Here is a 27990-nt window from a genome sequence, read left to right as displayed (position 1 = left end):
GGCCAGGCTGAGGTGAGCCCAACCCCGGTGTGAGTGTTTCACAGCCCATCTTTATGCTCAGGTCACTTGTGCCAGCCACATTTTTAGCTTTTTTCCCTCTTAACAAATGGTAGGGTTTTGTATTTTTTTTTTTTTCCCCTTCACCGCTCCAGATAATTTCAAGGACACCGCTGCTGAGCAGGCGTTCTGCGCGGCTTGGGCCCGCCCGGCTTCCGTCCCAGATGATCCCTCCCCGCCGCCCTCGCCCCGCCGCCGTCCCCCCTCCCCTCCCCGCCCCCGGCCGTGGCGTAGCCGGGCTCGGTTTCCGTGATAGCTGCGCGCGGTGCCAGCGCCGCCCTGGGCGTGTGCGGGAGCGCGGCGATCCCGGTGCGGGGAGCGAGCGCCATGGAGGAGGCAGCTGGGAGCCTCCGCCGCCCTTATTAGAGCCGCCGCCCAGCCCAGCTGGAGCCATGGACAAAGCCGACAAGGTGCGGTGCGGGGGGCGGGCTCGGCGCTGGGGAGCCGTAAACAACCGCGGCGGGAGGAGGTGGCGGCGACGCCCCGGCGCCGCGCTGAGGGGGGCAGCGGCGGGCGGGAGGGAGCGGCGGCTGCCCGCTGTCAGGCCCGGCCGGTGCCGTCCTGGGCTGCCGTGCGCGGGGACGGGGCGCGGCCCGCGGCCTGCGGAGACCGGCGGCGGCGGCTGAGGTGGGTGCGGGTCCGGAGGGGACGGCGGTCACCCCTGGCGGAGCCCCCCGGCCGGGTCGGGGCTGGGAGCGGCTGTGGCGCGGCCCTTTGCCCTGCCGGCCCGGGGCTGGGCGCCGGCCTGCGGGAGGCGTGGGGCTGCGCCCTTCTCAGCCTCCGGAGCCCGGGCTGCGTCTGCCCGCGTTAACTCGAGGGCCGTGGGATTCACCCCTTGGTGTTCGAGAGGGGCCGTGCCCTCTGTTTTGGGCCTCCCCCTCGGGTTTCTATAGATAGACTCGGTTTCAAGCTTGTGGAATAATTGCGGTTGTGAGGGGTGGTTCGAGGCTGTGTGCTCACCAGAACTTTGCGGTGCGTGCGACCTGGCACTTGTTGGAGTGATGGAAATACGTGCGGGGCTTTGGCTGAGGTTTTCAGCACCGGGGTGTTGCTGACGGGGAGAGATTTGGGCATATAGGGCACTAATTCTGGAAGTCATCTTTTTCCTGTAATAGTGAACTTGCTCTTCTCCAAGTGATTGGTCTGCGTTACTTCTAACTATAAAGAAGGTTGTGCTGGAACACAAGTGTCTGTGTGGTTGTTTACGTGCGCACAATGAGAGCTTCCATGGTCAGGAGGCAGATCTGAATGGTCCGTCTGAAGTGAGCGCTGCCCTCCATTGTGGCCTCGTTGTAATTCTAGGCTCCAAGTTCAGCAGAATGTTTTGGAAATTCTTATGTTGAATTCAGATGTTCCTTTTTTGTCACTTTGAGCCTTGCTATATCCAGGGATTTCTAGTAGTAGTGTGAGTCAAGTAAATAACGTGAGCTTAGAATAGAGCACTGTACGGATATAACACTTTTCATTTTGTTCTTGCTTCTAAAGAAGTATGGTATGGCTCTCAGTGTGTTGTCTTAATGATCTAAAATGTAGAGAACAATACATTACTTAATTCATCTTCTTAATTTTAAAATGTTGTACTTTTTTCCTTTCTGGCTCCACCATAAGTAGGACTGTGGTAGAGTTGTGAAATATTTATTCTTTGTTGCTTGAACTCTTTCTTGCCCCATTACTGTAAGGTTTATACTCGTATCACAATCAAACCGTTCTTTTTATTTGTTGGAAATAGTGATTCTCAGTTTTCATGAGCTCTTACAGTGTAAGGTGTTGGATCTGATGGTGTAGTTATCTTAACTGCAATACCTCAACTTGAGCTCTCGGAAGCAGGAACCATCATCTTGTTTGTTCTGCTTGCAGCATATCTAGCTCTGTTAGTTCCTTGTCCACTAGTCAGGCTTCTAGACAGGCAAATTAATAACTGTTAAGTTTTTAAAATGGCTCAACTGCCTTGTTACTGCATAATTAGGAGAAAAAAAGCAACAAGTTAAGAGGTTCCTAAATGCTTTGAGTTTTTACCTTTAGTGCAGTGAGATAGATTGTAATCTCCATTATCAGTGTAACTGTGGGGTAAGATTGCATCAGTTTTGGGGGCTGTTCTATGATTTCTTCCATTTGGTCTACTTTCAGCACCTGTATTGTGTGACATCTGATAAAGGAATATCAAAGCACGATAACAGTTTTTCTAATTCTCTTCTTCCCTTTCCCCCAGATTACTCACCCAACCACAATAAAGTAACTGTTCCTGTTGATAGGAATAATTACTGTGGAATTAGAACATGGGTAGGTAGGAATACCGTGCCATGGTAGAAATTCTTATTTCAAGAGTAAGGGAGGATTGCTGGCGCCTTTGGTGGGGAATGTATTTGAACAGTTTTGGGTGCTGGATGAGTAAATCCGGATGAGACATTGTGCACCAAGAACATGTGGGCACCTGTACGAGTAAATAGCGTCACTGCGCACTGCTCCTGACATCTGTTACCTTCATTCTGGTGTGGCTTTGCTTGTTGTGATGTGCCCAGTGATCTTTTGGCAGCTAATGGGGAAGAAAACATTAAAAAAAAAAAAACCCTCAAAAATAAATATTTTATAGTAGTATTTATTGTGAACTGACCCCTTTTCTGTTTAGAAGTGGATGAGTTTCAATGGTTAAATGTAGACTTTCTCCATGTGAGATAAAATGCAGTATGTGACCTTCAGCAGTCTTTCTATTGAGCTGGTCATGGTAGAGAACCCACTTCTCCTCTGCAGGTACTGCTGTGCCTTGTTTGTAAGTGCTAGGCACTTGTCTAGCCCTGTGATTAAGGTGTTTGATTCTTTAATGCGGTTGAGAAATTAGGTGAAGTTGCAAAATCAAGTACCTGTGTTTTGTATTGCTGTTGCTTAAATACTGCCCGGTGTGCTTGCCTCTGTTATTCTCGACCGTTCAACAGTTGGCCTGATAAAGTGCTTGCTGTGGTAGTCAGTCTAGATCTGCATGTTCTTTATCCTATTTAATTTCCGTCTGTTTCGTGGCAGACTGAAAAAGAACTGTTTTCCCCGGTCCTAGGTTTTGCATGTTTCTTTCTTTTGAACCTTGGAAGTACAGAAGAATTTGGATTTTATTAGGGCTTTTGTTTTGTTATAGAATGTGTTTCTCAATGCATTTAAAATATTAATGCTGTGATACATGAAGGTCTTCTGATCACAGATGTTTCTCATTGACTGTTTGGTGGTGGTGAGGAAGCAGGCAGGTGAGTGGTTTGCTCTGACACCTCCAGTGTGCAGACTGCAAGGCACTCCTACTCCCACTTCATGTTGACAGCATGAATTCAGAAGCTGATGTGCACTGTTAAGTGCTGTAAGTATGATAAGTGAAGAGGATCCTGTTTGTAGCTTTTTATCTTTTGGACAACCTTTGTGACTACAAGTACTGTATTTTAGTTTTTCCCACTTTTTCTCCTAGCATATTCTGTTATTGAATGGTACAAAAGCTAACTTGTCCTGTTGTGCCATTAAAATATTAGTTCTTCATAATTTGTTGTTTCTGAATAAGGGTATTTTCTTTTGTGAAAGGAAAGAGAGTTGTGTATGGGAGCTTAGGGAAAAGACCAACTCAATAGTATATTTGCTTAAAGTGTTGGATCAAAATTACTGTGTTTAAATAAGGCTGGATGGAATGGTGCGTGCTGTTAAACGGCACTGCTGGTGTTTCCAGTCAGACTGCATATTTACCATTCCTGAAGCATCTGCCACTTAGAAGCAGCTAATTATAGAAACAATGACTTCCATATTGGTAAAGTTTATCTAAAATAAATGAAATATCACCTGGTGTGGTACTGTTGGATTTTGAGATCTAAAATTAAGAAACAGGGTTTTTAAAAGCAGTTATTTGAGCTATGCTTTCTGTCTTATGTTTGTGATGAGACTTCTAGTTTCCAGACTTTGTGGCAGTAAAACAGCTGATTTCATTCTAGCCCACTGAAATGCAGCATCTGTGTCTGTTTTCTCACCCTGTAAATGGTAAGATAGATACCCAAGTGTTCTGCAGTAGGAAAGCAAGCTGACAGTGCTCCCATTTAACGCAGAGTGCTGAATGGCATTAAATACAATGAACAAAAACTTTTCTAAGATTAAGCATACAGTGCTATAACTATAGAACAAAGTTTACCAGTCTGTTCCTGCTTGTGTCATCCTCTGTCTTTGCAGCTGTTGATGACTACAGTAGCTTTTATATAGGAAACAAAGGATCTCTTCAATATATACGCTGTCTTGAAAGAGTTGTAATTGTTGGACTGAAATATGTAATGAGACAGTGCAAAGCATTTTACAAATTAAAGCTAGGGGTATCTACAGAAGAGACTTCTGTGTGAGTCCTGGTTTCATTTGAAGGAATGTGTTTCTGTTGATAGGCAAGTGGGTGAAAATCTGAGGATTCTAAATATAAACTAAAGTCATGCTGAAACAAGTTTAGTTATCAAAGGTCAGTTTCGATAAAGCTTTGTTCAATTTCATGATGTGGAAGGTTGAATAAACATAAGAAAGTTGCATGCCAGAGTAAAACTAGGTCTTGCAATGTTTGCCTTTGGATTGCCTGATCAAAACATACTTTTTTAATATTAACTACGTAAGGCCCAGCTCCTTGTTTGCTGATGTCAGTGGCAAAGTGCTGATTTCTATTGGCTGCAGGGTAAATGGTCAGAGAGCAATCATAGCATTAAATAGTATCACAAGTGTTCTGTTGTAAAGATTACCAAAAGCTTGTTAGCGTTTGGCATCTTTCTTGTCGGTACCTTTTGTTGTTCTTGGCTGCAGGTCAGCTTTGTGATCAGTCCTGCAGGGTTCTGTGCATCTGCACTTGTTGCTCTGTGCAGTGTGACTGCCAGCTTCGAGGAATTGCTGTACTGCACATCTCTGTGCTCTTTGGCTTGTCTGCTTAGATTTACCTATGGAACAACATGCCACTTCAAAAAGGGGTCTTTTATTCTGTGCTTGCAGGATTTTTGAAACACGTTCTTAAGGCTAAGATTGCTATTTTGCTAACATATGTATACGTAGTCTGCAGAATAAATGCAAAATTAAAAAAAACAGTTGCTTCAGTAGGATGAAGGAAACATCTTAGAAATGTTGATATAATTAGTCTACATGTACAGATTGTGCAAGGGCTAATAGTATAATGCATGTAAGAGACTTCTGGACTGTTTGGATTATTTTAACACACTGTTAAAGTTCTGTAGGCAAAAAAAGGTATTAACTTTCAAATGCCCTTACCTGTTCATGGTTACAGGATATTCTTTCTCTCAGTACTATAAATAAGATCAATACTTTATAAGCTGTGTAGCAAATATAGTAACCAATTGCTCTATCATAGCAATAATTAATATTACATGTATAAGAGAGAGAGGGCAATGGGAAGGAAACATTGAAGTTATCCTTCTAGTGCATGTATCTCAGTGTTTTATGGAAGGAGCAAAATAAGTTTGTTTTGCTAGATTTATGGAATACCCAAGTCCTTCCCCCTGCTACCCTTGAAGAAATTTGAAAAGAGAATTCTGTCTTTCCAGTAAAGAGATAAAGAAATCAAATACATTTGATCAGAAGTAGTTGGATGGAAAACTAAGGTAACTTTTATAATTTTGCAGAAGCAGTTTGGGTAATGCATTGTCTTGAAAATATTACAGCTAGAATAATCAAGAATTCTGCAATCTCAGCATAATTTAAAGCCTCTGTTCAAAACTATTGGTACCTTAACAGGTAGGGTTGATCTTTGCCAATTGGCAAGAAATGCCTTTGCTGTGGCAGTGTTGCTGATGGAGTCATTCAGCTCCTGTGCTGATCACTTATCAAGTATTGTTAAAAGTGAAATGTGAAAGACTGCTCCCTTGTGAGAGTAATAATGATGATACGATTTGTTATCACAGAGATGGCTTTACTAAGAGAGCTCTACAAGTGAATGGTTATTAAATACTAGTCATTTTTCTCGTATTTCCACGTCAGTCTGCCAAAACAACGTAGGGAAAGAGCAGACTGGGAAGCCCCTTAAAATAGAGAATCTTGTATGACCTGCATCACAAATATCAGATGTTTTGACTGTTCTCCTAGTCAGTTCTCAAGTGGTTTACAGTTGGTGTTCTGGCCAAAGTTCAGTCAGTGTGCAGCTGGAAGGCACTGAGCAGCGGGTTAGGTGTAGTTGTCTGAGAGCTTCCAGTGCTTTGTAAAAGTTCTGTATTTCTACAGAGCTCATCCTACTTATGCTCTTGAATCTTCTATGGATGATATAGCCTTAGCTGTGTTGCTTTAACACTTATGCAGTCTGGTTTTGTAGGCCAGCCCACAACCGAATTCTATTGCAAACAGTTCTGCAGGGCTATCTTTACATGTCATGGAAAAAATCTCTTCATTTTCAGAGTGTTGGTATTTCAGTCATTTACAACATGATCACTGTTTGAAAGCAGTTGACTTTCTATGTATGTATATAAAAAAAATAGTTGTGTGATGCTGTATTGAAGCAGATGACTCGGGATTTCACAGGTGGGTATGTGAGTCACTGGTGAGCTCAGTGATAAGCCCAAGGCCTGAGAGGGAGCCCTGGGTAGAGCAGGGCACTTCTGCACCTGGGAGTTGCCTCCTGGCTCTGCAGATAAGTGAATTGGTGTATACAGGAACTAGCTAATGGTGAAATTTGAACTAAAACTACATAAAATCTCATGGAAGAACTATAAATGAGCAGATTTGACAATGAAAGGATAAAATAAACAGGCAGATGCAGAACAGGAACCAAACTTTTTCAACGGGTATCAAATGCGTATTAAAAAGCAAGTCATTACAGTGGCTCTTATAGGCTGTGTTTGCAGTTACGTAGCATTGGGTGTCAAATGGAGTTTAACAGAATTCAATGAGCAGAATTCTTCTGAAATTAGCGGGGAATTCAGACATCCCATGTTGCAATTAAGTTTTACATGTACACATACGGAAAATATTTCAATATAATAAAAGTGGTGCACCAAGTGCTGGCAGTTATGATGACTTGAGAGTAAGCTTAATACCTAAGTGAAGCCCTGGAGCATTTACTGTCCAAACTTCTTTTCAGTTCTCTTTGTGACCAAGTAATTAAGTAACTGCTGTTTTTCAGCTTATTTGTTTGGTAAATTACAGTGCAACACAGGATCTTAGTCATTTTGTTAGTTATGATTTTCTACCTTTTACTGATCAATTAAATTTTCTTCTATTTAAGTGTCTTGACTTCATCGTTGCTCAAACAAATGTTTAAGCTGGGAGTCTTTCCTGTTCAGTCTGTGTTAAAAGTGCCTGTTCATCAAGAAAAAGAACAACTTCCTTACTGACATCAGACAACTGCAGTTTCAAAATGCTTTTGGACTTTCCCCTTCCAGCTTCTCCCTACTTCCTCACCCCATGCTGATAAAGGAAGCATGTGATTTGCACGTGTGTTTTATTTCAAAAATAAATTTTAAAACAAGCTATTACGTTGAGATTCTGGGCAGTAACAGAAATGTCTTTAGATGGATTGTGGGACTGACAAAGCAAAGATGTGAACTGAGAATCGCAAGGTAGTTGTGACTACTTGTCATGGTGTTTTCAGAAGTGTTGTTTACCTGATTTTGAGGGTGTTGAACATATAGTGGCAAGGACGTAAGATTGTCCACTGCACATCTCCAGGGTTCACCTCTTTTAAAACAAGAGCATGTCCTCCTACAGGTTGTGTGGAGCTTCTGGAATAGTTTCCTGGACAAAGGAAAGAAACAGCTGTGGAGCCTTTGCCTGCTTTAGAAAGAAGTGACTTGGTAACTAGTGTGAGACAAGGGAATTGAAGCTGAGAAGTTTGGAAAATTAGATCACTTCTGGCTAAATGTAACTTCTGTTAGAATATGGAATTTCAGGTTATAATGGCTCTGCATCTCAGAGTAGGGCTTCTTTAGCTGACTGAATGGAGCGTTTGTCATTGTTGAAACATAGGATCCAGCTAATCTATTACCAGACCAAAGCTGTGCATAAAAAAGCTGTAGAAGCTGTTAAGGATGAATTTGGGGCTGGGGGTGGTCTTTTCCTTTGAGAGCACAGTTTAAAACTTATCTCTAAGCAGTCTTTAATTCTCTTATCATGACAAAATGTAATCATATTTCTAACGCTTTAAAATATGTTAAAATTGTGCAGATGGTGTATCACAGAAGAAAACCCCACACACATTCCATCTATTTTAGCAGTAAACGTATGATGGCTGAAAAGTCTGTTCTATAATTGCCTAGGAACACGGTCAGTTTGGTAGTGCACACCAGGCATTACTACATCTTCCATATGTTGAATTCAATTATGCAAGCCTACACAACTGTGCTCCGCCTACAGTGCAAGTCTCTTTCTTTCAGTGTTCAGACTAGCATTTCCTCTGCAAGATCAGAACTTCAGTTCCTTTTAAATTAATTGGTGTTTGTACAGCACTTTGTAAAGGTTAATATAAATGCTAGATGTTGATTTGTGTTACAGCCTATGTTGACTGGAAGGATCTAACAACCACTTACCAACTGTTCTCCACCTCTTTCAGTTGACTGCAGAAGGCTTGTAGCCTTGTCGCCCTTTTGCCTGCTGTTTGTGATGATTGCCATTCAACTTTATGAATCTTAAGTTTTCCTAAATGATTTAATTCTGTATTTAATTACAACACTTTCTCTTTCCTCAGAATGTCAAGCTGTCAGCTGAAGTAGAACCATTTATTCCTCAAAAGAAGGGTCCAGAAACACTAATGATCCCAATGGCGCTTCCTAATGACAGTGGAGGAATTAATGGCGTGGAACCAACTCCTATCCCCAGCTACCTGATCACTTGCTATCCATTTGTACAAGAAAATCAATCCAATAGGTAATACATGTGGTTGTGGTTTTAATGGAAGAAAAACTCTGTGAATGAGTTTGAAATTTTAAGTCAGTGACAACTGCTTGTATACTCATTGTTTGCTGCATTTAATCTCCCCTGTTCATTAGTGAGGATTAAATGTTTTTCACTTGTTTGCTTCCTTTTGCTTTCCTCAATTGGTGTTCTTTTCTCTTTTCCTTTCACTTGCTTTGGGGGTTTGATACAGATCTTTTGTCTGCTGCCTTCCAAGGCAGTCAGGAGATTTGTGTTTGAATCTCTACTTCTGAAGCAAGGCTCCAGGTGTGCAACTGGTATCCTGCTATGAAGGAACACCTGACACTGTTGCACTCAATGTAGCTGTATCCAGTTTCCTGAATAACTTGTTATAATGCATTGAGTTTAAGATCTCATCACTCTAGCTCAGAGGTTTTTGATTGAATACATAATTGTAGTGTTCTTTATTTTGTGCTCATTGTGTAAATACACATGTATTTTTCAGTTGATGTTGATAAGTGTACTCAGTGTTTACTTAGGATAGCACTCTATAGTACTGCTGCATTTGCGTAGGTAAAAACAAAAAGAATCCTTTAGCAACTGCCCACAGCAATCTGTAAAACTATCCTGACTCTTTACTTGTCATTTGCTTTCTTTAGTATTTGGGCGTTCTCTATGTAACTGGTCTCCTCGTTTCTTGAGGTGTGAAGCGACAGTAATTGGGCTTCTAGCTTCCCTGGGAGTGGTCTTGTGGTATGCTGTATCTCAGATAAACGCTGGAAGAAATACCCACACTTCATTTACTAGTGAGCTTCTCAAATAGAAGCTGGCTTTTACAGGTGTTTCTTAAGGCCTGCATTTTCATAGGCATTTTGAGCAAGGATGAATTGACTGCTTCCTCTTATTCAGGGCCAAATATTCAGGTATTTTAAGCTAACAAGCATGACACTGTCATCTCTTTGCTAGCTTACCTGTGGAAGCTTGCCTCTAAAGTTGCTGAAAAACTTTAGTTTGTAGTTGGTTCCAAGAATTTCTCAAGAGAAATGCCAAGCTCTGATTTCTGAATTTAACATTATCTTGTCACATGCAAACTTATTTCTAAACAAAACTATATTTTTACTCTTTAATGTAATTGGAGATTTGAACATCATTTAATTGGAATTTTAAGATTTAAGTTCAGTTACTAAAAACTAATGGTCTGTGAAATGGTTTTGGCTTTTTTTCCTAAGAGTGGTGGTTTTCTGATGTGCGGAATCTTTTTGACAGGGAAAAACTTACTGAGCAATCTTTTTTCTTTCCTTTTGAATTTTTACAGACAGTTTCCATTATATAACAATGACATCAGATGGCAGCAACCCAACCCAAATCCTGCAGGACCGTACCTTGCTTATCCTATAATATCTGCTCAACCACCTGTTTCTACAGAATATACATACTATCAGCTGATGCCAGCACCCTGTGCTCAGGTCATGGGTTTCTATCATCCTTTTCCTCCTCCCTATTCAGCACCCTTTCAAACAGCAAATGCTGTAAATACAGTTACTACAGAATGCACCGAGCGTCCCAACCCATCAGGCCAGGTCTTCCCAATATCCACCCAGCGAAGCAGAAGCAGTAACAGGGGACCAATCATACCAAAAGTAAGTATGGCACAGTCTGTTTTTTTAATGGCAAAAGTAAAACTATAAATAAAGTACCTGTGCAGAAACATGCTTCTCATTTGAGCAAGAGCAGTTATGGAAGAATATCAGTGGAAGAGAAGGTGGGCAGAAAAGATGTTAACTGGAGTGTTGTGTAACTGTATACGGAGATATTTTGGGGCTAAAATACATGGTGAGCTTAAAATCTGTAAGTGCAATATGGGGAGTTCCCACTGTTACTGCTTGTTTGGTCCGAGTTGAGTTATGTCCCAAGAGAACAGAATATATTCATACTTCTACCTTTTGTTAGGATGTGGAAGTAGCAAAAAAAAAGTTTACAGAAAATGTTTTGAAAAGGTGAATAAATCCAATGTATGAGATTGTTAGAAGTACTTTATGAATATTTCCTTTAACCCCTTGTCTTCAAATGTGTGGCTTCTGTTGGGAGCATTAGAACTTTGTTTAGCTTGATTACAACTATGAAGACAAACAGTGTGGCTTAATGTATGCTTGGCTAATCTTTTAAAACAGCAGCAGCAGTTACAGATGCACATAAAAAATAAACGTCCTCCAGTGAAAAATGTAGCCACTCAAAAGGAGACAAGTTCATCAGGTCCTGAGAACAGATCAAAGATTGTTTTGTTGGTTGATGCATCACAGCAGACAGGTAATTCCTTGTTTGTTTGTTTTTCGGGAGAAGGGGAGTGCAAGATAACTAGAACTATATTTCAGCTACAATCTTTCTGAAACAGATCCATCTTCTTTTAAGGAGTACTTTCTGAGAGAGATATCTTGTAAATCAAGAAGATAATGAAGAAAGGCTGCTGGTATTTGCAGCAATCTTTTCAATCTGTCAGAGTACAGTGTTGTAATGATGTGGTGTTCCTGCAGAGATGTTGCTATTGCCAACAACACCTTTATCTTGTTGAGGGAGTTGGATCTAGATATCTTTTTTTGTTTAAGAAAAAAAAGGTGGTGTCATTAAAATTGAAGGGAATTTTTTGTCATGTGCAAGGACTGTTTCTTCCTTTTGTTCTTATCATGTGGGCTTTTTGTGTCTTTATAACTAATTACTTTGTTTAATCTGTCTTGTAGACTTTCCTTCAGATATAGCCAACAAGTCACTTTCTGAGAGCACCTCTACAATGCTTTGGAAGTCAAAAGGCAGACGTAGAAGAGCTTCTCACCCTGCTGCAGAGTCCTCTAGTGAGCAGGGTGCAAGTGAAGCAGACATTGACAGTGATAGTGGCTATTGTAGTCCTAAGCATGGCAATAACCAGGCTGCAGCTGTGACTTCAAGAAGTGCAGATTCTTGTGCAATGAATGTATGTAGACATAAATGAGTAATTTAACTATATTTGTATCCTGCAGACCAAAAGGAGGAGACTACTAAAACAGTTTTTTTCCTTTTCAGGTTGGAGAGCCATCAATAAATACAAGTAAGCATTTCTGTAGTGAGCTGTGTATGTTTTATTTTTGCTTTGTCTTGTTGGGAATGGTCTGCTTCCAGGGCTCTGCTGTAACTCATCAGATACTTCTGAAGATTTGTCTTTACTGTGATATCCATCATTCTCATCAATACTCCCTTGTTGATTTGTTGAATGGAAGTATATAAGTAGCTATTACTAATAATTTATCAAAAACCCCTCTCTCTTCAAAGGAGGGAAAAAGTCCAGGGCTTGCAGTGGAAGAAGCACAGCCTTGCATGAATTTTATCGTACTTTATTTTCATACTTCCTTACTCTATTGGATTTCAGTTCGTATATGGATGGTAATTGCGTTGCTCTTAATTGAGAAGTAAAGAACTCTCTATTTGAGAAGCACTCATACTTTAAGGACATGAACAGATGTGATTAGTTCAGTAGTAGTGGATAATGCTAGTGGCTGTTATTTATGGCTGGACTGAAATTGCTGTGGGTGTTCATTCAGTATTTCCTTTATCTGACTGCTTGCTGATAATGACAGTTTGAATATCTGTCATGTGACTCTTCCATAAAAGTGATTCAGGTACCTTCTGTAAATAGCTACAGAAATAAATGTTGTACGAAGTTTAGAACTACACGAAGCACTGTATTTGTATCAGATTGTAGTTCCTGGCTCTGGTTCCATGCATGTCACTATGGTGTACTCTGTCATAGTGATTCATTTTTTTTATAGCTGGCACTTTCCTTTCAGCTGGTGTAAGTTGGACTAACGTAAATTCCCAGGCAACTCAAAAAAAGCCTTGGATTGAGAAAACACAGACATTTATTAGAGGTGGAAGACAAGCTGAGCAAAGAAATAGTTCACAGGTATGTTGTTAGTGGTTCTAAACTTAAGGATTCTCTTTCTTGTAATATGAAAATAAGGAATTTGAGAATAGATTCAATGGTAACTGTAGAATGCTTTTTTAATGTTTAAAATAGTCAGCTTGTTAAGTATAATTCCATATAAACTATGCCTTCTTCATTGCTAGTTAACAAATGTGAATGTCTTACATGCATACACGTGTCTTGAGAAGTTGAAATTGCATAATACCAACCCCCTTCATTATTTTGTAGTCTGGTTTCAGATGCAGAGGCCACAGCACGTCTTCAGAAAGGAGACAGAATTTGCAGAAACGACATGAAAAGCCTCTAACTACAAGTCAGTCAAGTAGAGCAGAGCAGAGTCCTGAGCCTCTGTATTTTGAGGTAGTGTTGTATGAAAACTGTTAATGCATTAGTGAGATAAATGTAGAACAAGTGATGTTATCAAAAAGGAGAAGCTGCAAAATTTTGTTTCGGCCTGCGAATAAAAACTACTGTTCTGTGATTTTTTTTTTTTCCTTTCTAAATATAGCAGAACTTATTTGAAGAGGTAATAATTAAAAAAAAAAAAAGTTATACAGATACAGAACTGTTTTAACTACTTCTGTCATTTTCTGTGTCAGTCTCAAGTGCATCTAGTTTATGTGGGTCTTCAGCATTAGATTAAACTTGCTGTTGTCCTTTCAGCTATTTCAGTTGGTACTTTAATGTGGCTTCTTGTTCTGTGCTCTTATTATTTTTTTTACTGTTTAGGATGAAGATGAGTTTCCAGGACTAAATAGTGACAGTGGCAACAGCAAAAGTAGTAACATCCAGCAGAAGATTTCACCCAAAGTAGTAAGTAATTCTTCTAAAACAAAAGCAAATTATTTTTAAATTAGCAGAAGTTGTTTTGAAACAAAATACTGTAATAGTAATAGAGATCCATTTTAAAAAAGATACAAACTTATGCAATGTCTCAATTGTGATCTTCTTAAGATATTTGCATTACTGGCTTTAGATGTGTAAAAAAAATGGAGCGTAGAACTTGCCTTAATGAGATTGTTAATGAGAGAAACTGTACGATATATATCTTCATTGATTGTTTCTCATGGTTTTTTTTTTCTGAAATTGTATGCTAAATCTTGAGTGAATAGTACATGCAAAAGGATTCCTGAGATTGATTTTGAGGGTTATCTGGGTTTATTTGTATTAATACCTAGATTACATCCTAGTTATTTTTTGACTTGAGGGACTTGCATTGATGTGGAATGATGGGACTGATGCTTTGATGTGGAATTGTTAAATCTTCAAATACATAGTATTTCAGTTTCCTGAAGTAGTTAGTTTGATTAGATTATTCTGAAAGGAAAATAAGCTCAACATCTGCATTGAGACTGTAGAAATAAAAGAGCATATCTGCAACACTTATGTGATCTACTTAAATGTTTTGTTTCACATCTGTGTAAACTACTTAACCTATTTGGCTGCTGTCCATGAAAAGCAAGTCCTGCATGAAATGTTTTGAGTGGGGAAAAAAATCACCCTCATTTAGCAATCAGACTGGAAAGCACTCTGAAGATAATTGGAAAAAATAGGAAAAAAAAATTTCCTATCAAAAATAAATACCTAAGATTTATTAGTTTTCTTACCTTACTTGGGTCATCTAGATGAACTTAATTATTGGGTCCTACTGATGACTAAAATAATTACTCATTTGGCTTCTAGCATGTTAATGCTTTCTGTGGTCTTCAAGAGATAGGTCTTTAATTGTGTTGTATGCACTGTCTTAACGTTTCAGTTAGATGACTTACCAGAGAATTCTCCAATCAGTATAGTCCAGACTCCAATTCCCATTACAACTTCTGTACCAAAGCGTGCGAAAAGTCAGAAGAAGAAGGCCTTGGCAGCAGCACTCGCAACAGCTCAGGAGTATTCAGAGATAAGCATGGAACAGAAAAAACTCCAGGTATGTAGTTTTCTGCCCTTCTCCCATGCATGCAGTTGATAGGAGTATCTTTTAGCAGCTGCCTCCTTCTGGAAAAGCAAGAATCTCTTTTCAAAGACAGTTTTGCAGGTGCTGTTTATTTATCAGCATGTGATGTTTGTCCTACAGGAGGCTTTATCAAAAGCTGCTGGAAAGAAGAGCAAGACTCCTGTCCAGTTAGATTTAGGGGACATGTTGGCAGCTCTTGAAAAGCAGCAGCAAGCAATGAAGGCACGTCAGATCACCAATACCAGACCTCTTTCATACACAGGTATTTCTAACACTAAATGCATTTTGTGACAATATAAGTTGAAAATGTGATTGTTCTCTTAAGTATGCTTTTCCTGTCATACTTTAACACAAAAAATAGCTTTTTCTCAGCTTGTTGCTGAGCGCAGAACTGACACTTTTCATAGTCATCTATTGTAACCCCTGAATCTCACTCCTGAGCAGTAGTAGATATCCTAGAGTCCATTGTTGTGCATAGTTACCATGTGTGTTGCTTCATTTACCTGCTTTGAGTTTCATCTGTGTTCAAACATTAGAGTTAGTAAAGTTATATTGAACAGCTCAACAAAGAATGGTTAATATCTTCATTTGAGACTGTATTTATTGTATTCTGTGAGAAATGGAAGATAGTTAATTTCGTGCTGCGCTCTCATCTGTTTTATCCTTCAGCTAACTAAGCTTCTGACAGCAGAAGGAAAAGGCACTGTTTGGATAAATAGTTGCAATTTATCTTACTACTGTGATGTTACATGCAGTCATTTGAGAGATCCATTATCAGTGTTATCAAGTAGTTATTTTCCTGGAATCCGTAACTTCCGAAAACATGAGGCTAAACTAAAGAAAGCTTAAAACCATCTGGAAGTGACAATGTCAAATGATGTAATTTTCCTGTCATTATGAACTGCTTTTTTCCAAGGAAGGAAAATTTACTTTTAAGAATTCATCGGTGGAAATTCTGAAAGCAGTGTTGAATAAAAGCTGACATGTCTTCTAGTGAAACTAACATCTTTCTCATTTTTAGTTGGCAGTGCTGCTCCTTTTCATTCCAAAGAGTCTGCCAACAGAAAGTCTTTAACAAAGGGACAGCCATCTATGGGTTGCCTTAATCCTTTGGATTCAACTGCTCCAAAAGTGAAAAGAGGAAAAGAGAGAGAGATTTCAAAACTGAAACGCCCTACAGCACTTAAAAAGGTAAATGATCAGCCATAGTGTGTTCTGACTCGCATCTGCACTCAAGAAGAACTGTTATTTTCTTACCCAAGAACTAGTGATCATAACAGTAGGGTAAGGAATCATGACCTTTTCTCTCTGTTTCTTGTTACACTGATACCTTGTCTTAGGCATGTAGTACACTAGTACATAACTCTTCTAGCCCTGGAGCTAGGTGAGGGCATGCAAACTTATCTCAATAGGGATTTCAAGGATTTTTTTTAAACTATAAGCATTATAACATATGGAAACACTCACATAGTTTCCATGTTGCTGAATCCTACATGTAGTGTACTAAATTTCCCTACCCTGTTTTTTTAGCGGAGTGTATCTAACTTGAAGCAAAACATGTTTGGTTTTTTTTTGAGTGAATGTGGAACTAATTGTTTTTTTATGTATGTGTGCATGCAGGGAGAATGAAGTATATGCTGAAATTAAAAGGTAAAATACAAAAACTAGCCCTAAAATAAAAGACAATAAGAAAAAAATAAAGAATAGGAAATGGTAAAGACCTGTAGCAGAGCAAGCAACTTCAAGACCACCTTACAGCATGAGTAGTTAGAATCTGATAAAGCTGTGTTGTGCAAAGATTGGCTGTGATTAAGTTGCATGTGGGTTTCTGTTTTTTCCTTTTCTGATCTTTTTCTTCCTCTTCTCTCCTGACTTAGCTGTGAACTTCAAACTCAAGTAAATCACAAATACCTGTCCAGAAATGTTTTTAAGCATCTGTTATTAAGGCCTTTGTCTTATTTGTCATAAGCACCACAGATATACTGCTGTTATCTTTACACATTTTTTTATTTAAGAGAGGAATTCTGTCTGATACAGTGATGCTGCTTAAAGACATTTCTTACTCTTGCATAAGATGTCTTTACAAAAAATGGGGATTAGGAGTTCGTAGTATCACGTACCCGGAAAGAAGCTGTACAAGTATTTAGCAATAAAAATTGTTGAAAGCACTGCTTATGTGGAAGTATGAGAGAATGGAGTATACAGTCTGTAAAATGCTAGAATAAAATACTGTTTGTGATCCACGAGAGAGCTGAAATGATTTCATGTTTATTTATCCTGGTATGAATAGGAAAGTTTGAAATACATTTACTATTTTGTGCCTTGGTCAGTCAAATGGCTGTTTTTCTTTAAAGGTCATTGCTTCTAAATGTTGTTGGTTTTGTTCCTAGATCATCTTGAAAGAGAGAGAAGAGAAGAAAGGCCGATTATCAGTAGATCATAGCATTTTGGGATCTGATGAGCAGAAAGAAGTTCATATAAGCCTACCTGCTGATCAGTCTCAGGAGCTGGCCTCTCAAGAAGGTCAGTCTTCCTTCTGCTCCTGCTTTCTCCCCCTGCACCTTGACTAACCTACTTCATCTTCTCTTTTTATGCAATGCAGTCTATTGGTGTTCTCTTGTAATTTTTTTTTCTAGCATTATGAAATACTAGAAGCTAGATCTTTTTTTCCTGAGATGTCTTATCTTCTCCTCAGTTGTGGAAAACTCGTGCAGTGTATATTCTAGGTACACAACCTCCATACAATCCTCACTCATTTAGCTAGAATGGTTATTTGAAACCTGTGGAATTAATTAGCACTGTTAATAAATAGATGCTATGTTTATTACATTTTTTTAGGTTTTATTTGCAAACTAGAAGTAATCCAGGTGTGGAAGTTTTAAATATACATAACTTTCTAATGTACAGAAAACACTTGTCAATAAACTGTGGTATCTGGACTGTCAGTTTACAGCAAGAGCTGTAAGCAGCTGGAATGCTCCGAAGAATTTTCTGTGTTCTTGGTGTGAGGAGACTTTTGGCGATGGGAGGGAGGGTGTCTACCAGGACTCCAGTGTACTGCTTCAGAGCTGGTGCTGAGTGTCTGATGTGTGTTTATGTCTCATTGCCACATTTCAATTACTCTTCCAGGGAAAAATATTGTTTAGTGTTTTCAGAATATAATGTGGAGAAAGTGAGAGAGGCACATAAGAATTGTAATGCTGTTTCTTTTACATGAAGACGTCTTTGTGTTTCAAACCTGTCTTTCAGAAACGGGGCTAAGTATGCCCAGTGATACTTCACTCTCACCAGCAAGTCAAAATTCTCCATACTGCATGACCCCGGTGTCCCAAGGCTCACCTGCTAGTTCTGGGATAGGTAGTCCCATGGCATCTTCTGCAATAACCAAAATCCACAGCAAGAGATTCAGAGAGTAAGAGCTCTGCATTATTGAATTTAAGTTTTTCACTTTAGGTCCCCTTCGTTTTTAAATGTGGATAGATTTAGTGAATCAATGTAAACTAGTCTTTAATCAGTGCAAGTCTGTGCAAGTATTTTCTTGCTACTTTGTCTTCCTATAGATAAATAGCTACATACGTATCTTGGTGTGTGTAAATACATATGCACTTACATGCATATGTGGATGTATATTGTGTATGTATACACACACATGGAGTTTCTTTGCTGGAACAAAAACTAGATGAAAGTAATCTTGAGAAATTTTTAAAAGGAGGGCTGGGTATGCTTTGTGGGTGGAAAAGAGGAGCAATATTTACAAATGTTGAAAATACTGTAGTATTTGCTCTTCCTATGTTATTTACTAATTTTGTATTTATTTTTAAGATCATTAAATTAAGGAAAAGAGTAATTCTGGCACTTCCTGGAGTTTTTCTATGCACTTTAATACTTTTGCTGAACATTGTGAGGCAAGGGATGTTACTAGAAAAAATAACTATTCTTCAAGGTACTTTTTAAACTTTGCATATGCAGTCTGTTTTTTTTCCCAGTCCCTTTTAACAACTTCAAATAGCTTCTTTATTTTTTCTTCAAATATCTTGAAGTAATACAATTCTTTAGTAAGAAAGACTCAGCGGAAACTGAGTATGTGCTATACTAATATTTGATGTCTTTTGAATTGACAGATACTGTAACCAAGTTCTGAGTAAAGAAATTGATGAATGTGTGACTCTGTTATTGCAAGAGCTTGTCAGCTTCCAGGAACGAATTTATCAAAAAGATCCCATGAGAGCTAAAGCAAGGAGAAGGCTTGTGATGGGATTGCGTGAGGTTACTAAGCATATGAAGCTAAACAAGATCAAGTGTGTAATTATATCTCCCAACTGTGAAAAAATCCAGTCAAAAGGTATAAATTATAGAAACAAAACTCATTTATGGTTTTCTTGTGTCACTGTGTAGCACTGATTAGCAAGGTTAGTACCACTTTTCAGTTGCTGTGCCATGATGTAACACTTTAGAATCAATTGTGCAATTGCCAGTCTGTATTTATTTCATTCTCTTCTGTTCTGGAAATAAACTTCTTCATGAGGAGTGAAATAGCTGAAGATGAGCGGATAATGTGTGCAGTAGACTTCAACTTGATTCCAGTGTGTCTATGATATACTTGAAATCTTGAGCTCTGGGTCCTCTTAAGGAGAATTGTGTATTGCTCTAAAGGAAATATTTTAGCCATCAAGACACTTCTGCCCCTGCCCGAAATACAAATAGAAGTTTTCTGAGGTACCAGAAGAGCAAAGCTCTGTTCAGTAAGAGAGCTGTGACAGTAGAAGCACCCCGATGTATGTTCACTGGCTGCACTCAGATTACAGTTCATTATCCTGTAGTACATAGTAGTTTATGATAGTGTTTCTTGAAGTTTTACTGGCTAATTTAAGTTAAAATTGGGATACAGACTGTGTCACCATGCTGTGACTTTTGACTAGATACTTGTTAAATTTCTTTCTTCAAGGTGGATTGGATGAAGCTCTGTATAATGTAATAGCCATGGCACGGGAACAAGAAATTCCATTTGTCTTTGCTCTTGGACGTAAAGCTCTTGGTCGTTGTGTGAACAAGCTGGTTCCTGTTAGTGTAGTGGGTATCTTCAACTACTCAGGTGCTGAGGTGAGTAATTCACTTAGTATGTGGCTGGAATGAACAGTTACGTTCCTTATAGTTGAGAATTATTTTAGCACAGAGAGCAGCACATCAAACACGTTTGATAATGGCCTTGACCTGATCTCTTTTCTGTTCTTTTGAAATTCAGTTTTTCTCTCATATCTGAAAGCCAGTGTATTGAAACGCTTGTCCATGACAGCTCTGTAACTTTCCTGTAGACTTAAAAGACCACGTGAAATTCTCTGGAAGGCTTAAGATTGTAAAGAAAACAGTATTTTTCAAGTAAAGACATCTTAAAGCCTTGTAAATGGGCAGTGGTGTTTATATTTAATGCAGAGCTAGTCCTTGGTTGAAGTAAAGGTGTTTGGTGTTAGTAGGCTTAAGCTTCATTACGTGGTATACTGTTAATTAAAAGCAGAAATTTGATTTATCTAAAAAAGGTGAAAAAAGTAAACAAATCCCACCTTGTCTTCATACTCAGGATTTATTTAATAAGCTGGTATCACTGACTGAAGAGGCCAGGAAAGCATACAGAGATATGGTTGCTGCAATGGAACAGGAACAGGCAGAAGAAGCCCTGAAGAATGTCAAGAAGGCACCTCATCACATGGGTCATTCTCGTAATCCCTCTGCAGCAAGTGCTATCTCATTCTGTAGTGTTATTTCTGAACCCATATCTGAAGTGAACGAAAAAGAATATGGTAAGTGTTTTAAAAAAAAAAAAAAAAATTACTTCTGTAACCAGAAGCTGGAGATTTCCAAATGCTACTTAAAGGAAAATGCAGCTAAAAATACAGCATTTCTTCATTAGTAGTCTACAGCTGTCAGGGATAATACTAAAATTGATTCATGTTGTCACTTCTCCTGAACAATACAGGAAATAATAACTGTACGTTCCACTCTTCCTAAGTGTTAAATTAACTAACTTGCATTGGTGGAGGTAGATTTTTCAAGTTTTATTGAACTTGCATAGGAAAGCCTAGTAGTAAGACTGTACCAAACACAACTGATTATCTAGTTAAAATTTTTACAGAAAATGCAGAATAATATTTAAAATGATTGCTTCCAAATGCTATTTAAATAATTCCAGGATGCTTGGAAGAAATAATTCTATTAAAAAAAAATATTAATCTGTTTCCTACACAAATTTCTTTTGAAACTTGTAGAAACTAACTGGAGAAATATGGTAGAGACATCAGATGGGTTAGAAACCTCTGAAAATGAGAGAGAATCCTCATCCAAGACTGCAGTACCAGAAAAAGCTGGCAATGGTCAAATTGCAAAATCTCCCCTTAATAAACAGCCACCCCTGGCTACAACCAGCACTACCTCAGCAACAAGTCATGGAAAAGCCACACCAGGTGAGAAAGAAGAGGTGAAACCAGATGACAATCTGGAGTGGGCATCACAGCAGAGTACAGAGACGGGATCACTGGATGGCAGCTGCAGAGATATTCTGAATTCCTCCATGATCAGTACCACCAGTACTCTTGTACCAGGAATGCTAGAAGAGGAGGATGAAGAAGACGAGGAAGATGATGAGGATTATGCCCACGAACCCATTTCTGTAGAGGTTCAGCTTAATAGCAGAATTGAATCTTGGGTTTCAGAGACCCAGAGAACTATGGAGACTCTTCAGCTTGGGAAGACCCTTAGTGGTGCTGAAGAAGACAATGCAGAACAAAGCGAGGAGGAAGAAATAGAGACTTCTGAGCAGGTCGATCCAGCTGTTGATAGTGAGGAATGGACAAACGATAAGCATGGAAGTAACATTCAGCATAAGCCCACCATCTGTGGTTCTTTGAACAAGGAACATACAGATTCCATCTACATGCCGTAAAAATCAGCAGCAACTCAGGAACTTTTTAGAAATTGTATTAAAACTAACTGTTGTAAAAGTTGCAGCCGTTCTTCTGTATGCTTCATCTCAACATTTTGCACTGTTAAACATCTAATGCTTATTTAATTCACAATATTTTTGTAGCTGTCTGTTACTTGTTTGATTTAAAAATGAGCTTAGGTTTTAATCACTATCTATTTCCCAGAATAGAAACAGTGTGAAAAATCTTTTGGTAAGTAATCACTTGACATCTTGTAAAAGGAAACTTCTTACAACTGACCAATTTTAAGCAGAGTTCTTTTATGTGACCATTTAGCTCATTCTCAAAGAGATAACGTGCATTTTAAGACTGACAAGTTACCAGTGCTTCTCACTGGTGTTATGCCAGGTGTGTCAGTGTATTTGGCTGTGATTTTTTTTTTCTAGTTCTGTCTAGAAATAGAAGCAGGATTTAGGTGTTTGTTTTCAAAAAAAAAAAAATCTGGAAAAAAACCCATTTGTAGTCTTTATGAAAAGTAAATAGAGAAAATCTATATGTGGTTCTTACGCTGACATAAATGCAAGTTCTTTGTTGGCCTTGGTGAAAGCATTGTCACAAAGCTGCTGATTAGATGAAATGATTACGATAAGCTATGCCAACTTTGGATTTCAGAAAAAACTTTGAACTAGAGGGATATAACTACTGTATTTATTATTATTTTATTTATGAATTGGCAATATTGCATAAGAACAGGAAAGGAAAATTGCCCATGCTCTCAGCAGTTGCTGTCTGCCAAACCATAGAGTAGATCACTAACTGTAATCCCTATCCAGGGCTTTCAATAAACTGATGACTTCCTTTTTCTCCTCTGACTTACCTCAGGAAAGCTGTTTCTGCATATTGTAACCTATGTAACAAATGATGCAGTGGCTCAGTTTACTGATAAGTTCATCTGCATGTTTTGATCCTGGCCACCTTCTTGTTGAATTCAGGATGGATCTTCACAGTTTGTACTCCAAATGTGACCTCTTTCTGCCTGTTCTCATTTGTGGCAGCCTTAGGAGTTGACCTCTAGAGTAAAAAAGGAAGTTGTTATCCCAGGAAAGGGGGAAGTGCTCTGCAGTCTGGGGAGGTGTTTCAGTGGCTCTGAGGTACAAGAAAGAAGCACCCCCCACCTTGAACCACACACTTGTAGAGATTTTTCTGTGAAATTTGTTAACTGGTGATGATTCTATTTCAGATTGGAGTATGTTCAAATTTGCATGCAAGGAGAGTTTTTCATCTTTGTATTAAATTGGCAAGAAACTGCCAGCAGCAGGAGCTTCACTACAAGAATAGCCAAAGAGTAATTCACATGAATACACTTTAAATCCACTTCATTTTTCTTTATCACTTGTATCAAAATGCGTTTTTTTTTTTAAACCCTCTGGATTAGCTGAAAGAGAAACACAAAAGTAGTTGGCTTAGTTGGGTGTTCTACACTCATTAACGTGGGACCAGCGCTTGTGGTAGTAGTAGTGCTGGCATCTTGAGTTGCACTGGGAAAAAAGACTCTGGGTTTAGAAATGGTCTGCCCCTGGGTTTTTGAATGCTAATGAGAATAATGGAATCTGTGTGTTATGTAAATAAAGCTTTGATAGATACTGGCATAGCAAATGCTGTGTACATAAGCAGTGTAGAGAGCTGCTTGGACAACTGGCTGTTCTGTCGTGTTCTTAGTTCCTTAATGTAATCTTCCTAGATGCTAGAACAGGCATTTTGTAGGAAAACAAAGACTGAGGATTGACGCCTCCTGAATGTTAAACTTCTCACTCTCTGTATGGCAGACTTCTGTCTGTATGTTTGCAAAGAGTTCTTGCTTTAGGAAATGATAGGTGTTTGAACTGCTGACAAGCAAAACTTGCCCTTGGATGTGTAAGCACGTCTCAGCATCAGCTGGGATCGGTGTATACACTGAGGGCAAAGCAGAACATCAGAAGAGAAAAAAAGATGTTTGTAACTTTTCCATTTGCTTTTTCAGTGCCAGTGATTCAAATGACTTTTGATCTTGAAGTATTAGCATCAAATGCATCTTTTTGTATGTCTTTTTGAACTTGGACTGTCATTTTAAGATTTTTTGACATTTATATATATTAAAAGAAAAAACTTGTAATATTCAGCCCACTACTTAACTGCAGTTTTGCTACAGATTTAATAGTTCTTGAAGGTGACATAGCACTTCTAATATCTCTTAACTTGCCAGCAAATAAGGAACTAGTCTCTTTCAGTGTGGCAGATCACCCTTGGAGGAGCAAACAGAAGGTGCAAAGGAAACAGGTCCTAGTGCTTCCTTTTCGATAAGCTGGGAATGAGCAATAATGGGGAATGAAACTGCAGTTCCTCTGGGAGTGATCCATTTGCATCTAAGTTTAGGGAAGTTCCTTACCACTTGAAGCACTTGAGAAGAGTATCTCACTGTGGTAACTTTGATTTTTATTGCCACCGGAATGGGGGAAAAAAAAAAAGCATAAAAATGTTTTACAGTACCATGACTTTTTTTTAAAGTAGCTGAATTTCTATTTGGTATACAAGTACACAGTTTATTATACAGGCTGTTATGGTTCCCAAGAGAAGGTGTTTCTGTAGTTATAGGTATATAGATATTTTTGTTGTGAAAATGATTATCCAGAAAATGAATCTACTTTTCTTAAGACATTCTTTATAGAGATGATTTCACCACTTAATTTATCTGGTAAAGTCAAAAATAATGTATCTGTGGTAGGGGTAGGGATCTTTAAAGCTGATAGAGATGGCTATGTATGCAACCTATTTATATAAATACTTCAAGTATCTCTTGACATGAAATGTGGATTGCAAATATGTGAAAGGGAAAAATACTGAAGAGCTTTTGTCCTTGGTTGGGCCAAGTAAAAATGACAGAGGTTCAGGACCTGATCCTGTCAGCACGCACTGAAGAGCACTGCTGCCACTGGCTGAAGTCTGACACTTCTGCTCAGACTGCGTGTGGGTATTTGTACAATTGGAGCTGAGCAGTGACTGAGGGTATTGACCTGTGTGTTAAAAATTATAGAAAATGTTCAAAGATGCACTTGTTGGTATTCTTATGGTAAAGGTAAGAGGGGTCCTTAATGCTCATTTGGGTGGGAGGGAGCTTACACAGTGTGGTTCTGTCTGGTTCTTTAACACGAGCTTACATTTAATGATGTTACCTTAAACGCATTTGTAAAAAGTATTATTGTTTGAGAAGCTGCTGTTTGCTGAAACTGTCACTAAGTATTTTCTGTGAAGTTGTGCCAACTAATGGAACCACTGAATTGGTTTCAGTGTTAGCCATGTCAAGGCGAGACGTGGCGATAAGTTGATGAAACAAAAACCAGCAGATGTAAGCCATAAAAATATGTAACAGAGGGCTCTGCCCCACCCTGCCTATGTAAGGAAATGTAAGAATGTTCAACCCCAAGCTTCCACTCCAATGAATGGTAACAGTGAAAATAGAAATGCAGTTGGCACAGCCCACCTTCTCAATGTTCAATAGTTCATATATTTTACTTTTAAATAGTCTAATTAGGAAAGCTGTTTAATCTTTAATGTCTTAAAAGATTTATGGTAATACTTAGGTTAAAGCAGTAGAAAAATTATAAAATACAATATGAAGGGGTTTGTTCCATTTCTTTTTTTGCTGTATGAAGGATAATTGTTCTGTCTACCGTACTTTTTGGAGTAATAACAGCTTTTTTGCACTATGTAAATACTAGTGGGGATTCTTCCATAACTAATAAAAATGATTGTAGAAATTGATGGCTTTGGGTGATGTGTCGTTTTTGCAACTGGGTTCTCCTGAGGTCAGGTGGGGCGGGTTGGGGTGGTGAGCAGGAGCCCTGGCACCCAGCTCTGTGTGGTCTGTGAGCGGGGGATTTCCCACAGCACGGTGCTCAGTTCCGTTCTGTCACACAGCATCCTGTGCAGCAAGCAGAGAAATGTAATACAGAAGAACCTGCCGTCCCGCAGAGATCATCAGGCTGACGTAGGTCCAGGATATGGTAGTGAAAGTAACATTCCTACTTAAGAGGAATTCACCGCAGTCACCTCCCCCCAAGTTAGGATTTCTTGCACTCCCAGAATTGGAGTCACCTTCCCTTTGCTGCTCTCTCAGTGTCTGCACTACCTTGGGAAGCAGCAGGGTGTTGGAGCACCTTGCCCCCTGTTCTGCAGTGACTCACTGGCACTGCTCACGCTTCCGCTACTAACGGTGTCATTAGCTGGTTTTGCAACTCCTACGGGTGAGAATATTTGTAGCAATTCAGAAAGGACATGGCTTCATCCTGTAATTTTGAGTTTTCTATTTCTGTGCCTTCGCCTCCTCTTTCAGTTCTGCTTCTGCAGTTGTCCTCTCTTGAAAGTGCTGCTGTGACAAACCTTAGAGAGCAGGCAATGCTGCTCTCAGAATCGCTCCTCAAACCTGAGTTCTGCATACATCTTCTCAACCCAAGACAGATTTTGGAAACCTGTGTAACTTGTACTATGGAAATAACAAGGCTAATCACCATAAAGCCTTACGGACGTTTCCCTCTCTGTCCCTGTTTGAGAAATGTTCAGCAGCTTCTACTGATGGTTATTTTTAATGACACCATAGTGGGGATTATGCTTTGCAGCGCTGTGCACAGAGCAGAACAACCACCGCAAAAAAAATTCTGTCAGTGATGCACTGAAGGCCTTAAGTGCAAATATACTTGCAGCAATGGGAGCTCTCACATGGCGGATTTGTGCTGATGGGTCTTCATCAGTGATGGGTGAAAATACCTGACCCAAACCACACTGCATGCAGCCATCACTGCCCTTCATGTTGTGGGGATGGATCGGGGCATGGAGGGGGCTGCACTGCCCGTATTTGCAATGTCAGCTCCAGCATGGTACTTTCAGCTGAGGTGTCGCTGCCTCTTCACCACGAGGGCACTTAGGGGTGGTGAGGTGAAGCTGTGGTTAACAAGAACTGGGCTGAGCCCATGGAGGAGTGCTGCTGATGGTGGAGGGATGGAGTACATTCATAGGAAAAGGCAATAAAACTGTCCCTGTACCACAGCTTCCCTTTAGATTCACTATGGCAGCGCAGTGCCCAGCCTGGGGGCTCTGACAGGCAGTGCAGGATGGCCCAGTGGTGCTGCTGCGTTTGTTCCTTCCAAATGTGTGCCAGTGCATTGCCCTCTGGAAAAACACTTCTAAGCTATGCGACAGGAGCTGATGTTCCCTGTGTGCTGGCACATAAATACTGAGCCCCCTGATGTTATAAGAGCGTGATCATTTCCAACTTCCTTTCAAGCTGGCTGTAGTTCTGTGCTGCTGAAACCTGTTTGTAGGGAGGGGAATTCTGCAGGGATTCAGCTTGAGGCTTTTTTGGGCTTAGCTGAGCTTTGCCTTTGCTTCCCTCCTCCCGCAGGGCTGGAGCCAGGCCGTGGCCACTGGCTGCAGAGCAGTGGGACGCACAGAAGCACACTGCAGAGCTGCCTGCAGCTTCTCACACCTGGCTGCAAGCAGTGCTGGGCTCCTTTCTGCCTGCAGCCATGTGTGTCAAGGGGGATGTGTGCAGTGTGAGCTCGGTGCTCGTCTGCATGAATTAACACTGCCGCTGCTATTTATATGGGGTGGGGGGAATCCTCCATTTGCTACATATGTTCTGAGGGAGGTGCAGAGCTCTGCTGTGCAGGCCCGGCTCAGAAGCACGGAGCTGCTGCCTCCGAGCCCCATGAGAGTGGGTGCGGGGCAGCTCCCCCGCGGGGCAGCACTGTGGGATGGGGTCAGAAGAGTGCAGGCACTCGGAGGCCCTGAGCAACGCAGGCAGCCAGACCGAGCGTGAGCGGCGCCCACGGGCTTCGTGTGGGCCTCACACAAGGCAGAGGCCCGGCTTCTGGAGGCTCGGTTGTGCCGGTGCTTAAAGGCGCTTTGTTCTTAGGGCGGTTGGAGCTTGGATTCCCAGCATCTTCAGCAGAAATCTTGTTTGTAGCCCTGAGAAAATTAGCTTTTTAATCGACAAAGGCATTCTTCTTTTGCCCTCCACCCCCTCCCTGGCTAATATTCCTCGGACAATGCCGCTCTTTGCTGGTTCTGTTCTCACGCTTGTATGTGCATCCTACTGCCGTAAGCAAAAAAGCCCCTTCCCGCGCCACGCCGCTGCCTGCAGCCGGGGCCCCGAGAGCTCTGCGGGGCCGCTGGTGCTGCGGCCGTGCAGTGCCTGGGCTACAGCTCTGAGGCTATTGGTGATGGACGGGCCGCCGTGTTATTCTTTT

At 40.2% G+C, this 27990-nt stretch overlaps 1 protein-coding gene across 3 annotated transcripts; it reads left to right on the top strand.

Annotated features, from left to right (window-relative positions):
• The first annotated feature begins 230 nt into the window (after positions 1-230).
• On the top strand, positions 231-23131 carry SECISBP2L (SECIS binding protein 2 like). Of its 3 annotated transcripts, none has more exons than XM_031587635.2 (18): positions 231-467; positions 8726-8904; positions 10208-10532; positions 11064-11199; positions 11628-11857; positions 11947-11971; positions 12708-12823; positions 13073-13204; positions 13574-13657; positions 14601-14768; positions 14916-15057; positions 15817-15986; positions 17186-17318; positions 18045-18207; positions 18917-19137; positions 19741-19895; positions 20371-20590; positions 21056-23131. In XM_031587635.2, the coding sequence occupies exons 1-18, from the start codon at positions 450-452 to the stop codon at positions 21727-21729; spliced, it is 3291 nt and encodes a 1096-aa protein (XP_031443495.2). In that variant the 5' UTR covers positions 231-449; the 3' UTR covers positions 21730-23131. The 3 variants fall into 3 exon arrangements, with proteins under 3 accessions (XP_031443495.2, XP_031443493.2, XP_031443496.1); XM_031587633.2 differs by having other exon boundaries at positions 12690-12823; XM_031587636.2 differs by lacking the exon at positions 231-467 and adding an exon at positions 3248-3394 and having other exon boundaries at positions 12690-12823.
• The last annotated feature ends 4859 nt before the right edge of the window (positions 23132-27990 follow it).

Source organism: Phasianus colchicus, chromosome 12 (assembly GCF_987193195.1).
Source record: "Phasianus colchicus chromosome 12, bPhaCol1.hap1.1, whole genome shotgun sequence".
NCBI lineage: Eukaryota > Metazoa > Chordata > Aves > Galliformes > Phasianidae > Phasianus > Phasianus colchicus.
Note: the sequence above shows the minus strand (reverse complement) of the source record. Positions and strands in the feature narration are given on the sequence as shown.

What these genes read in the sequence shown, in the direction of transcription:
- SECISBP2L (XM_031587633.2), top strand. An exon ending in AGAAGATTTCACCCAAAGTA is followed by an intron (nt 13,658 to 14,600) that starts GTAAGTAATTCT and finishes TTAACGTTTCAG; the next exon opens with TTAGATGACTTACCAGAGAA. An exon ending in AGTGAACGAAAAAGAATATG is followed by an intron (nt 20,591 to 21,055) that starts GTAAGTGTTTTA and finishes TGAAACTTGTAG; the next exon opens with AAACTAACTGGAGAAATATG.